The sequence below is a fragment of the Otolemur garnettii genome, unplaced genomic scaffold (genome assembly GCF_000181295.1).
Source record: "Otolemur garnettii isolate 467f Iridium unplaced genomic scaffold, OtoGar3 scaffold00094, whole genome shotgun sequence".
Taxonomy (NCBI): domain Eukaryota; kingdom Metazoa; phylum Chordata; class Mammalia; order Primates; family Galagidae; genus Otolemur; species Otolemur garnettii.
This window is the reverse complement of record NW_003852489.1, coordinates 4,121,472-4,133,790: the sequence shown is the minus strand read 5'-3', so window position 1 is coordinate 4,133,790 and position 12,319 is coordinate 4,121,472. Positions and strand designations below refer to the sequence as shown.

Sequence of the window (12,319 nt, the reverse complement as noted above, 5' to 3'; positions counted from 1 at the left end):
GCCGCCGCCGCTGCGGGGTCGTAGTTGCTGGTCTTGGGGTTCGTGGGGGATGGCGCCGACCGAGGGGCAGGAGGCGGCGAGGGCTGCTGTTTCTGCTGTGGCTGCTGAGGCTTCCGTCGGCTCCCGGTCATGAGAGGTCAGGCTTGGGGAAGCGGGCGGAGGAGGCGAAGGGGCTGGGGGAGAATAACACCGAGGCTCGGACGTGGGTGGACAACTCTGCTCATCGGGACTCCGGAAGAGTAGTTTGTGATTATTTTTCTCCTCTTCCTTATCTGTGCATAGGAGAGTGGGAGGGGTCTGTGTTTTATATTATAGAAAAGACGCTAAAACTGCCTTGTCCAAAGTCGGTCTTCAGGGGTTTGAGGAAATAAATACCACCCGTGACGTCGGAGCCGGGTGAAAGCCTTTAGTGAAAAGCAGTAAATCCCAAACCGTCACACACTGTAAATGCAGCAACAGTCGATCCTAGAGTCAAATAGAATAACACCTAACATCTCATGACGGTAACTCCGGCTTCCACCTAAGGGAAAAAGCACTGCAATCTGGGATAGATTGAGGGATTCCAGCTGCGCGCTGCAATCGTTAGGGACCCTTCCTTGCCAGCGTCCTCTTTCCTGACACCTCCCTCTCCTGCAACACACACGGCACCGACGCTGGCATTTTACTGGGCAGACTGTAACAATCCTTTATTCAGACTCTTTAAGTTAACTTAGCAATTACATGGTGACTCCCCACAGTGTCCCTATTTTAAGAAGGTATTTAGGTAACATTCTTTGGGGACAAAGGTAAATACCACGTATTCTTGGTAGCACCATTAATTAATGGAAACCTTATGAGCTTGGGAAAAGCTGTTTTCGCATAAAAAGAAGTTTGTAGGTCACGTAGGTAAAATATTTACTATGTATGGTGATATTAAATACTTACAGCATTAAGATGTAATGTTTGTTTCTTCCTGGTATTTACAAGCATTAAAAATATTCCTCTTCCGGTTTCGTGCCTGTGGCACAGTTGTTATGGTGCTAGCCACATACACCGAGGCTACCAGGTTCGAACCCCGCCTGGGCCAGCTAAGCAACAATGACAACTACAACCAAAAAATAGCCGTGTGTTGTGGTGGGTGCCTGTTGTCCCAGCTACTAGGGAGGTTAAGGCAAGAGAATCGCTTAAGCCCAAGAATTTGAGGTTACTGTGAGCTGTGATGCCATAGTACTCTACTGAGGGCAACAAACTGAGATTCAAAAAAAAAAACAAAATTCCTCTTGTGAAACTTCTTTGATGTAGAATCTACTTCACAGATGAAACTGCTCCAGTTGGGCAAAGTAAATATACGAAAGGATCCAGTATGAGTATTAGAATGCAATAATATCTGCTGGGTACCCAGACTTCCTAATTATTTTGCTGAATGCCTTTTGCCAGTAGAGAACTAGAGGCATCTGAAGCTCAAGTTTCTTTGGTAGCAGATGTTCCCTAAACGATCATTTGTATAGGGCAGCAGAGCTTTGGCATTAAGGGAGAAGGGAGGAGTCTGGTACTAAGTGACAACCTGAAAATCCATCTGTTGTGTTTATCTGCCACTCTTTTAGTGAAAAAGGGACACCTTGTAAGAAATATATTGTCTGTATTTAACCGTTCACTTGGAATATTTTCTGTTCTTTGATTTTTTTTAGGAGATAGAACCTTGAAGCAAAGAAATCTGGATCACAGAAAAAGCATTTAAGGACCATGCAAAGCAATCGTGGCCAGCTGCACAGTCCTCCAGGAACTGGAGGGAGTGAGGATGCCTCAGCCTCCCAGTGTATCCATACAAGATTGATAGAAGGGTCTTGTCTTCATTCTGGAGATGTTCACATCCAGATAAATTCTACACCTAAGGAATGTTCTGAAAATCCAAGCTCCAGAAATACAAGGTCAGGTGTACATAGCTGTACCCATGGATGTGTACATAGTCGCTTACGGAGTCACTCCCCTAGTGAAGGAAGGCAGCCTGATGATACTGCCACGGAGTCTGGAGAACATGGTAGTAGCTCCTTCTCAGAATTCCGCTATCTCTTCAAGTGGTTGCAAAAAAGTCTTCCATATATTTTGATTCTGAGTGTCAAACTTGTTATGCAGCATATAACAGGTAGGGCACAATTAATAATTGACTTGTTTAATTGCTAAATAAGTTCATTTTATTTCTTTGTTGGTAATCTGTTTTATGCATTTCAGTTATTTATTTTCTGTTAGGTTTTAAAATGGTTTCCTTTTAATTCATGTCATTGTTAGCTTATGTTATCCTCTTTGATTTTTTTTTTCTTTCAATTAACTGGAACTTATTTTCTAACAGGAATTTCTCTTGGAATTGGGCTGCTAACAACTTTTATGTATGCAAACAAAAGCATTGTAAATCAGGTTTTTCTAAGAGTAAGTATAACAAGCAACTAAAAAATTATTAACTTTCTATAGAATTTTAGAGAAATAATTTTGAGAGAAATAGGAAATAGTATATATTGTAACATTCATGATATACTAAATTTGTTATTTAAATAATCTGGAATAAATTATCTGTTCTAATGCTGAATTGCCTCACCTTATTTTCTTTGTATGTTTGGTTCTTGATAAAGGAAAAGTAGAAGAACTGAAAGGTTTTTTTTTTTTTTTTTTGAGACAAAGCCTCAAGCTGTCCCCCTGGGTAGAGTGCCGTGGCATTACAGCTCACAACAACCTCCAACTCCTGGGCTCAAGCGAGTCTCTTGCCTCCGCCTCCCAAGTAGCTGGGACCACAGGCGCCCGCCACAACGCCCGGCTATTTTTGGTTGCAGCCATCATTGTTGTTTGGCGGGTCCGGGCTGGGGATTCGAACCCGCCACCTTAGGTGTACGTGGCTGGCGCCTTAGCCGATTGAGCTATAGGCGGCCGAGCCAGAACTGAAAGGTTTTGAACATACTATTTGATCTGATTTGGCAAGTACTTTAATGTTTTATGAATTAATTTGACTATACTAAGTAATATAAATCATTAAAATTTTAATTGTTCACCATAAGATTTAAAATAACTGGGCTGGCACAGTGGCTCATGCCTGTAATCCTAGTGTTTGGGAGGCTAAGGCAGTGGATCACGTGAGCTCAGGAGTTCAAGACCAGCCTGAGGAAAAGCTAGTTCCCATCTCTATTAAAATAAAAAAACTAGCAGGACACGATCGCAGATGCCTGTAGTCTCAGCTACTTGGGAGGCTGAGACAAGAGGATTCATGGCACTCTACCCAGGGCAATCGAGTGAGACTGTCTCAACCAAAAAAAAAAAAAAAAGGAAAAGAAAAGATTCTGCTGAGAGAAAGCAAATAAAAACAAAATAACTGAAAATGTATCATTGAATACAAAGTGTTAAAGAGTGTTAAACTGTTTGGGACTCTCTTAAAGAAAGTTAAACTCAAGGAGTTCCATAACATAAATTACAAGAATCCTAGTCATATAAATCATTTGGAAAAATAAGATGAGTTTATAAAATTACACCTTCAGGCAACATGAAAAGGCTATATCTGTGTAAAGCATCATGCATTCTGACCTAGAAATTAATAGTAGAATGTATCAAATATAATTCATACTTTAAAATTAGTAAAATTTTGAATTAAGCTAGTAACTTAAAATTTGACTTTAAAAGGGAGAATAGAAACAAATTATCTTAATTACTTAATGAGAATTTTAAAAATTCTTAGAAGTTTGCTTTGGCTGGGTCCTTTATTGTCAGCTGTAGAAGATTTGGCTTTGAAACATAAGTCATGTTTTTCATACAGTGAAGAAACTTGTATTTTAAAAATTTCTTTACTATAAGAGTTCTTTTCACTAAAATTAAGTCACAACTTAACAGATACTCTGTATTTTATTAGGATTAATCTAGAAAATGTGCTAAGTTAATAGATTAGTCATTAAACAGTTTAACATTTAAAATTCTGGCAAAATCAAAGTAATGGAATTGTTTATTTTTCAGGAAAAGTCCTCAAAGATTCAGTGTGCCTGGTTACTTATATTCTTATCAGGATCTTCTGTTCTTTTGTATTACACCTTTCGTTCTCAGTCACTTTATTACAGGTAATTAAAGGTCCAAATACACAAGTACATTTTTTATGTAATCATATATTCCATGGAACTTTGGATATATCTTATCTCATGAAATATATTCTATTTTAGTTCAGTTTTTACTCATGATTGAGAGCTTTAAATGGCTCTATATCCTCAGTGCTATATTTAATTTTTTGACACCTAAGTTTTTGTTTATGTAATTAATATAGAAAGTACCATTAGGTTGTTATGGTTGGTCTTTCTGTGTTTTTAGAAGAATACTCACTAAAAGACAGTAGTTGATAAGTTTCATGTCAGCTGAGAATATTTCTGAATTTTCAGCTTTATCAGATAATTAGAAGTCCTGGTTTCAGTGGAGTTGAATGATATGGACAAATCTGGGATGTGTAGGCAATACCACACAGATGGATGAGATTGGGTAGATGGATGGGAAGGAGCAAGAATGACCTCTGGGTTTTGTCTTAGCAACTGGCTGGATGGTAGTAACATTTTATTGGGCTGGGAAAGACTGGGAAAGAACTCATTTTGAGGGGAAAATCAATAATTTTGTTTTGGACATATTTGAGAGGCCAAATAGAACGGTTAATAAAGTGGTTCTAAATATATGTCATGAGCTTGGGATAACGTTAAGGCTGTAAATTTTGGTATTTTCAGCACTTGGATGATATTTAAAAAGCATAGGACTGGACAAAACTAGCCAGGGAAAGAAAATAGAGAAGAGGGCACAGTACTGGACTTGTCCACAGTTAGAGGGGGAGCAGCAAAAGAAACTTAAGAAACCATCAGTGACATGTGAGAATAAAGAATAATTTAGGGAGGAAAGATTAAAACAGAGGAGAACTCTGAAATTTAGAAATAGGGGCTCGGCACCTGTAGCTCAGTGATTAGGGTGCCAGCCACATACACCGAGGCTGGTGGGTTCAGCCCAGGCCTGCTAAATGATGACGACAACGCCAACCAAAAAATAGCCAGGCGTTGCGGTGGGTGCCTATAGTCCCAACTACTCGGGAGGCTGAGGCAAGAGAATCACTTAAGCCCAAGAGTTTGAGGTTGCCGTGAGCTGTAATGCCACAGTAATCTACTGAGGGCAACATAGTCAACATACTGAAACTCTGTCTCAAAAAAAAAAAATTTTGGCTTGGTGCCTGTGGCTCAAGCGGCTAAGGCGCCAGTCACATACACCTAAGGTGGCGGGTTCGAATCCCCAGCCCGGGCCCGCCAAACAACAATGATGGCTGCAACCAAAAAAAAAAAAAAATGGCCAGGCGTTGTGGCGGGTGCCTGTAGTCCCAGCTACTTGGGAGACTGAGGCAGGAGACTCGCTTGAGCCCAGGAGTTGGAGGTTGCTTTGAGCCATGGCACTCTACCCAGGGGGATAGCTTGAGGCTCCATCTCAAAAAAAAAAAAAAAAAAAAATTTTTGTTTTTTAGAAATAGGGAGTTAGTGATGTTGACAAAAGCAATACAGTTGAAAGATGATGGAATCCTGATTGGACTTGGTCAGGAAAGAAAGGCAGATAACTAGTATTAATGAGTTTTTTTAGTTTATAGGCTAAAAAAGCGTTAGCCATGACAAGCTATGAAGACTTTGTTTTATGAAGGGAAGATCTGAAATTCGAATATTTTAAAAGTCCCTTTAAAATAAGCAAACTTATCTTTCAATCTATTTATGTAAACTCTGACATCATCCTGCCAAATTCATATTTTTTTACATCATATATTTGTAAAGTATTTGTAGCAAATTAAGAACCTTTAGTAATACTGTACACCTTTCCATGTTACTCTCGTAAATGTAAATGTTTTTCTCTTGGTAGCTTAATTTTTTTAAGTCCTACTTTGGACTATTTGAGCTTCTGGGAAGTACTTTGGATTGTTGGAATTACAGACTTCATTCTGAAATTCCTCTTCATGGGCTTAAAATGCCTTATTTTATTGGTGCCTTCTTTCATCATGCCTTTTAAATCCAAGGTAAGAAACTATCTTACGGTTTATTAGAATGATGTTAACAAACCACATTAATACCATTTAATCTTTGTCTAAGTGACTCTTCCATTTGTAAATAACCTAAGTTTAATTATCTGTATATCTCAGCCTGGCAAAGACTTGAACCTAAGTATTAATCTGTTCGGGTAAAATCATAATAATAATAAAATCAGTCCCCATATCATACACAGGAAAGAATTATTTCAGTTTATACTTCTTTTCTATAGAACATTACTGATTGACTGTATACAGTTATTCAGTGGCTTGCCATACTCAATAAAAACCTGATTGGCTTGCATGTTTTTTGTAGTTGGCAAAAAATATACTCATGTAATTTTTATTTGAAGTACACGTAAAATATTTTCACTGTAATTCTTGATAAATTTTTGAAAGCAAATCACCCAGTGACGGGAATATGTGAGATTTAGGTTGAGATTGTCAGTCAATCATAACCAGTATAAAGATTAATGTTATAGTTATTTGTGTGTAATATACTCAAATATTCTCAGTCTTGTATTAGCTTTGTGCTGTGTATCTAAGTAGCTTGGGAAGCTCTATTTGCTTTTTCCTTCTTTTTTAGGCTTACTGGTATATGCTTTTAGAAGAATTATGTCAGTATTACCGAACTTTTATTCCTACACCAGTTTGGTTTCGTTACCTCATAAGCTATGGGGAGTTTGGTAATGTAACAAGATGGAGTCTTGGGATATTGCTGGCTTTACTCTACCTCATACTAAAAGTACGTAACATTAACTCGTCATTTAATGATTCATAGGATTACTGATTTTACATACTACTTTAGTCTTTATGTTTTTATAATTTATTTTATCTTCATATCCCTAGTTTGAAGTAATGGCAGTTCTGTATCTGTTTAGAAATGGAAGAAGGGAATATATGTATTTATCTTAATCCATTGGTTCTTAGTTTTTACTAGGGGGAAAGAGAGTGGACCTCTACGTAGCCTGGATTATCTAAAGGGGGAAAACAAATGACATAGAACATATTCATCCTCAATGGTGACATCTGTCGTACACATAATTCTTAGACTAGTGGAGTAAAGGCTCCTCTCAACTCCACAATCACTTTATGAAACTTAAAAAATCTAAATGTTAAGGCTATATGAAACAGATAAAATTGCTTTGCCCTTGACATAGTTAAGTTTATCTTGATCAGTTGCTACTCAAGCTATTTAAATGTACTTCAGCTAAGAGTTGGCTCAAATCTATAAATTGAGGAAAACATCCAGCAATTACACTCTAAATATACTATATTTGGAATAAAATGATTAGTTGTAATCTATACTGAGCATTAAGTAAATATGAGAGTTGGATTTTACAGGATACTAGCTTTGATTTTTGGATTTAGTAGATAGGATTGTTAAAATTAATAATTTCTTATTTTCTCTTCCAGCTTTTGGACTTTTTTGGACATCTGAGAACTTTCAGACAGGTTTTACGAGTATTTTTTACACGCCCAGTAAGTTTTATCAGTCAAGGGAAAAAACACTTTTACTTAATTGTAAAATTTTTTTAGTTTAACAAGTATGGATTTCATAATTAGATGATCCTTTCCTTTTACTTTGAAATTATTTTCTAGTACTTTGGCACTTGGGTCAATAATGGTTCAGGAGGTTTATCTCTATAATCACTTTCTTAAATTGCACAGTGGCAGCTACCTGCTAACTTGTTGCAGTGTGTATGTATTTGAATGTGTCTCTTGCCTCTGCAAAGTGCTTTGTTTCCAAAGGCTTATAAATATTTCCTTAGAAATCTTGTCATAAGCTTTTGTTGTTCTTCCTTTTTTCCTCCTGTCAGGCTATGGGCGAGCAATAGCTCACTACAACCTTGCACTTTTGGGCTTAAGGGACCTTCCTGCTTCATCCTCCCAAGTAGCCAGGATTACAGGCTTGTGCCACCACTCCTGGCAGGTTTTTTTTGTTGGTTAGAGATGAAGTTTCACCGTGTTGTCAGGCTGGCCTCAGTGTCCTAGCCTCAAGATGTCATGATGTCATCTCAGCCTCCCAAAATGCTAGTATATAAGCGACAGCCATCTTGCTAGGCCCTTCTTTTTAATCCACAGATAGTGGCTTTGTGTATTTTCATTAATTCCTTATTCAGCACCTTTGAAAATGCTTCTGGAACTGGGCAGCACCTGTGGCTCAAAGGAGTAGGGTGCCAGCTCCATCTTCTGGAGGTGGTGGGTTCAAACCCAGCCCCACCCAAAAACTGCAAAAAAAAAAAAAAAGAAACAAAGAAAATGCTTCCACTGTAATTGTGTATGTGAAAAAAGTGCATTACCAAAAATCACGTCCCTTGGAATTTTCTTACTGGAGGAAATGTCCCCATTGCTCAATTCTTTGTGTATTAAGTAGGTTCACAACATGTAATTTAATTATCAGTTGAGGCTCCAGTGACACTTATAATATGTGACTCTATTGACGTTACAAATTGCAACAATATTTACTTAATATTTAGTAGCTTCAAAGGTTCTTACCTAGGTGTGGTCACCAAATTTCAGGATTTTGATCCTCAGTTTTATAGTCTATCAGGTCCTTAAACAATTATTTGGTCAGGGATCAGGGGGACTGGTGGTTCACACCTGTAATCCTAGCACTCTAGGAGGCTAAGATAGGAGGTTTGCTTGAGCTCAGGAGTTCAAGACCAGCCTGAGCAAAAGTGAGACCCTATTTCTACTAACAAAAGAAAAATTAGCCAGGGGTGGTAGCTTACATCAGTAATCCTAGCACTTTGGGAGGCTAAGGTGGGTGGACTGCTTGAGCTCTGGAGGTTGAGACCAGCTTGAATTAAGAGCAAGACCCCATCTCTACTAAAAATAGAAAAATTACCCAGGTGATATATGGTAGGTGCCTATAGTCTCCAGCTACTCTGGAGGCTGAGGTAAAGAGAACAGTTTAAGCCCAGGAGTTTGAGGTTGCTCTGAGCTATAATGATGACATGGCACACTACCCAGGGTGACAGAGTGAAACTATCTCTAATTAAAAAAAAAAAAAAGAATTTGGGGCAGCACCTGTGGCTCAGTGAGTAGGGCGCCGGCCTCATATATTGAGGGTGGCGGGTTCAAACCCCAAACCCAGACAAACTGCAACAAAAAAATAGCCAGGCATTGTGGCAGGCGCCTATAGTCCCAGCTACTTGGGAGGCTGAGGCAAGGGAATTGCCTAAGCCCAAGACTTGGAGGTTGCTGTGAGCTGTGACACCATGGCACTCTACCGAGGGTGACAAAATGATACTGTCTCTAAAAAAAAAAAATTAGGGCTTGGCGCCTGTACCCAGTGGTTAGGGCGCCAGCCACATACACTGGGCTAGTGGGTTTGAACCCGGCCTGGACCTGCTAAACAACAGGGACAACTACAATAAAAGATTAGCTGGGTGTTGTGGTGAGCGCCTATAGTCCTAGCTACTTGGGAGGCTGAGGCAAGAGAATTGCTTAAGTCCAAAAGTTTGAGGTTGCTGTGAGCTGTAACGCCATGGCACTCTACCGAGGGTGACACAGTGAGACTCTGTCTCAAAAAAAAAAAATTAGCCAGGTATTGTGGCAGGTGCCTGTAGTCCCACCTACTCAGGAGGCTGAGGCAGGAGCATCCCTTAAACCCTGGAGTTTGAAGTGGCTGTGAGCTAAGATGACACCACTGCACTCTAGCCAGGGTGACAATAGTGAGTTTCTGTCTCCATAAAAACCTAATAAAAATGGATTCTGTCTATAACTATAACTATATAGACTAACTGGCCAGGGACCTTTTCCCTAAGATAGAGTTAGCAATATAGAAACAAGTTTTGCTACATCTTATGCAGACTTCTTTCCTTAAACAAGATACAATGAAATTGAGAGTTCAGCTTTGTCCAAGTTAATTCAATTGATTACGTGAGCATCAGCTGTTTTACTATAATTCATGTAGGATTTGTGCTGAAGTACCCTCAATAAAATACCGTGATATTCTTCCTCTGAGATAAAAGAAGTATAGAGAGGATCTGTTTCTACACTTTGATATACTCCTGAGTTTCTCTGAGATGTTCTAAAGATGTATATACACGTTAACTTTACCAGGGAAATGGCAGTCCCCATCAGGATATGTCTTTGCCTGGAGGGAGTCTCCAAAATGCAAGGCAACAATGATGTTTTGAAAGTTTGTCAGCATAAATATCTGCAGTGTACTCTGCTAAATAACACACTGAAGGGAAATTGGCAGCAAGAAAGTCTAATAGTATCCTAACTTGTTTCAGGAATCTTTAATATTACCAAGTCTCAAAAAATCTTAGTTTTTAATATTTTTATCCTTTGATGTTTTAGTTTTTATCCTTAGACATTTAGTATAAGAAGTTTAGCTCATAACTTAAGATAATGTTGAGATAAGTCATGACTAAACCTGGATGTTCTTATATCTCCTTTCCTTTCATTTGTATAGAAAGCTGGCTGGGCGTGGCAACTCATGCCTGTAATCCTAGCACTCTAGGAGGCCAAGGCTGGTGGATTGCTTGAGCTCAGGAGTTCTGAGACCAGCCTGAGCAAGAGCCAGAATGTGTTTCTACTTAAAAAAAGAAAGAAATAAAAACTAGCTGGCCTTGTGGCTGACTACCAGGAAGCTGAGACTAGAGGATCTCTTTTTTTTTTTTTTTTTTTTTTTGAGAGAGAGTTTCACTTTGTCACCCTAAGTACAGTGCTGTGGTGTAAAAGCTCATAGCAACCTCAAACTCTGAGTACAAGTCTGTTGCCTCAGCCTCCCAAGTAGCTGGGACTATAGGTGCCTGCCACAACACCCAGCTGTTTTTAGAGATGAAGTCTCATTTTTGCTCAGGCTGGTCTTGAACTCCTGAGCTCAGAGAATCCACCCACCTCGGACTCTCAGAGTGCAAGGATTACAGGCATGAGCCACCGAGCCAGCGTTGGAGGATCTTGTGAGCCACAGCTCACAGGGCTGCAGAGTGAGACTCTGTCTTAAAACAAAACAAAAAACATTTCTGTAGAGCTGATCTCATTTGCATTTTACTTCATCTAGATTTCACTGAAGGTTCTTAACTGTCATGTCTAGTTAATGACTAAGTTCTGTTGAATTTGGTGAAGAAGTCAAGACCTTAAAAGAGATGAGAAATTTATTTTAGGACATTAGAAGAAAAGAAATTTAAAAAATTCCGTTCTTCAGCTTTGAGTTATGCTACTATTTGATATTACACTTTCTTTGTAAAACTTTAATCATTCTAAGGACAAAATGTTCTTTTTGCGGTAATTATGGACAGTAAATGAAATTATTTTTAGATTTAGTGGCAGAACACTGTTCAGTGGGCTCCAAGTCTCCCTCATATTGAATTCATTTGGAAACCTTTCAAAAAATAAGATTCCTGGGTCATGTCATCTCATTATGTCTGGACTCACTGCATCAATGGGCATGGAACACAGAAATCTGGTTTTTTGTTTTTAAGAGACATGATCTCACTCTATCACCCAGGCCGGAGTGGTACAATCATAGCTCACTGAAGCCTTGAATCCCTGGGCTCAAATGCTTCTCCCACCTCTGGCTCCCCAGTAGCTGAGACTACAGGAGAATGCCATCATGCCTGCCTAATTTTTAAAAAAAATTTGTAGAGATGGACTCTGTGTTGCTCAGGTTATTCTCAAACTCCTGGGCTCAAGTAATCTCACCTTGGCCTCCCAAAGTGCCGAGATTGTTAGGATGAGCCACCACACCTAGCCTAGAGATCGATTTTTTTTTTTTTAATTGAGACAGAGTCTCACTTTGTCACCATTGGTAGAGTGCTGTGCCATCATAGCTCACAGCAATCTCAACCTCTCAAGTAGTTCTCTTGCCTCAGTCTCCCAAGTAGCCAGGACTGCAGGTGCCTGCCACAATGCCCAGCTATTTTTTGTTTAGCAGGCCCTTGAACCCACCAGTCCCAGAGCATGTGGCACCCTAACCACTGAGCTATGGCACCCCTAGAGATTGATTTTTAAAGTAAGCTTTCCACATGAGTTACTTTCAGCCAGCAAATTTCAGGATTGACTTTATGAACCACTGCCATAGGTAAGTGGGCTCAATTTGGCAGTCCTCGGTCATACAGTTTTTCTGATAGTTATATTTCAGATTGCTTAAGCCAGTTGTGTTGAATTTGAAGGACTGACATCTTTTGGAAATCCAGTGGATCTAACAATCTCCCAAGATCCTGTTAGATATTTTAGCAACCTCAAACTCTTGGGCTTAAGTGATTCTCTTGCCTCAGCCTCCCAAGTAACTGGAACTACAGGCATCCACCACAAGGCTCTGCTATT

The 12,319-nt window shown here is 39.3% G+C and overlaps 1 protein-coding gene across 1 annotated transcript in view; it reads left to right on the top strand.

Moving 5' to 3' along the window:
- The first annotated feature begins 23 nt into the window (after positions 1-23).
- The window catches only part of RNFT1 (ring finger protein, transmembrane 1), a 14,411-nt gene continuing 2,115 nt past the window's right edge, over positions 24-12,319 (top strand). The window contains exons 1-7 of the mRNA XM_012808759.2: positions 24-136; positions 1,668-2,122; positions 2,327-2,403; positions 3,967-4,067; positions 5,872-6,025; positions 6,621-6,779; positions 7,451-7,516. Of these exons, the coding sequence (XP_012664213.1) occupies positions 1,723-2,122; positions 2,327-2,403; positions 3,967-4,067; positions 5,872-6,025; positions 6,621-6,779; positions 7,451-7,516 (957 nt within the window). The 5' untranslated portion in view covers positions 24-136; positions 1,668-1,722. The remainder of the gene's footprint in view (positions 137-1,667; positions 2,123-2,326; positions 2,404-3,966; positions 4,068-5,871; positions 6,026-6,620; positions 6,780-7,450; positions 7,517-12,319) is intronic.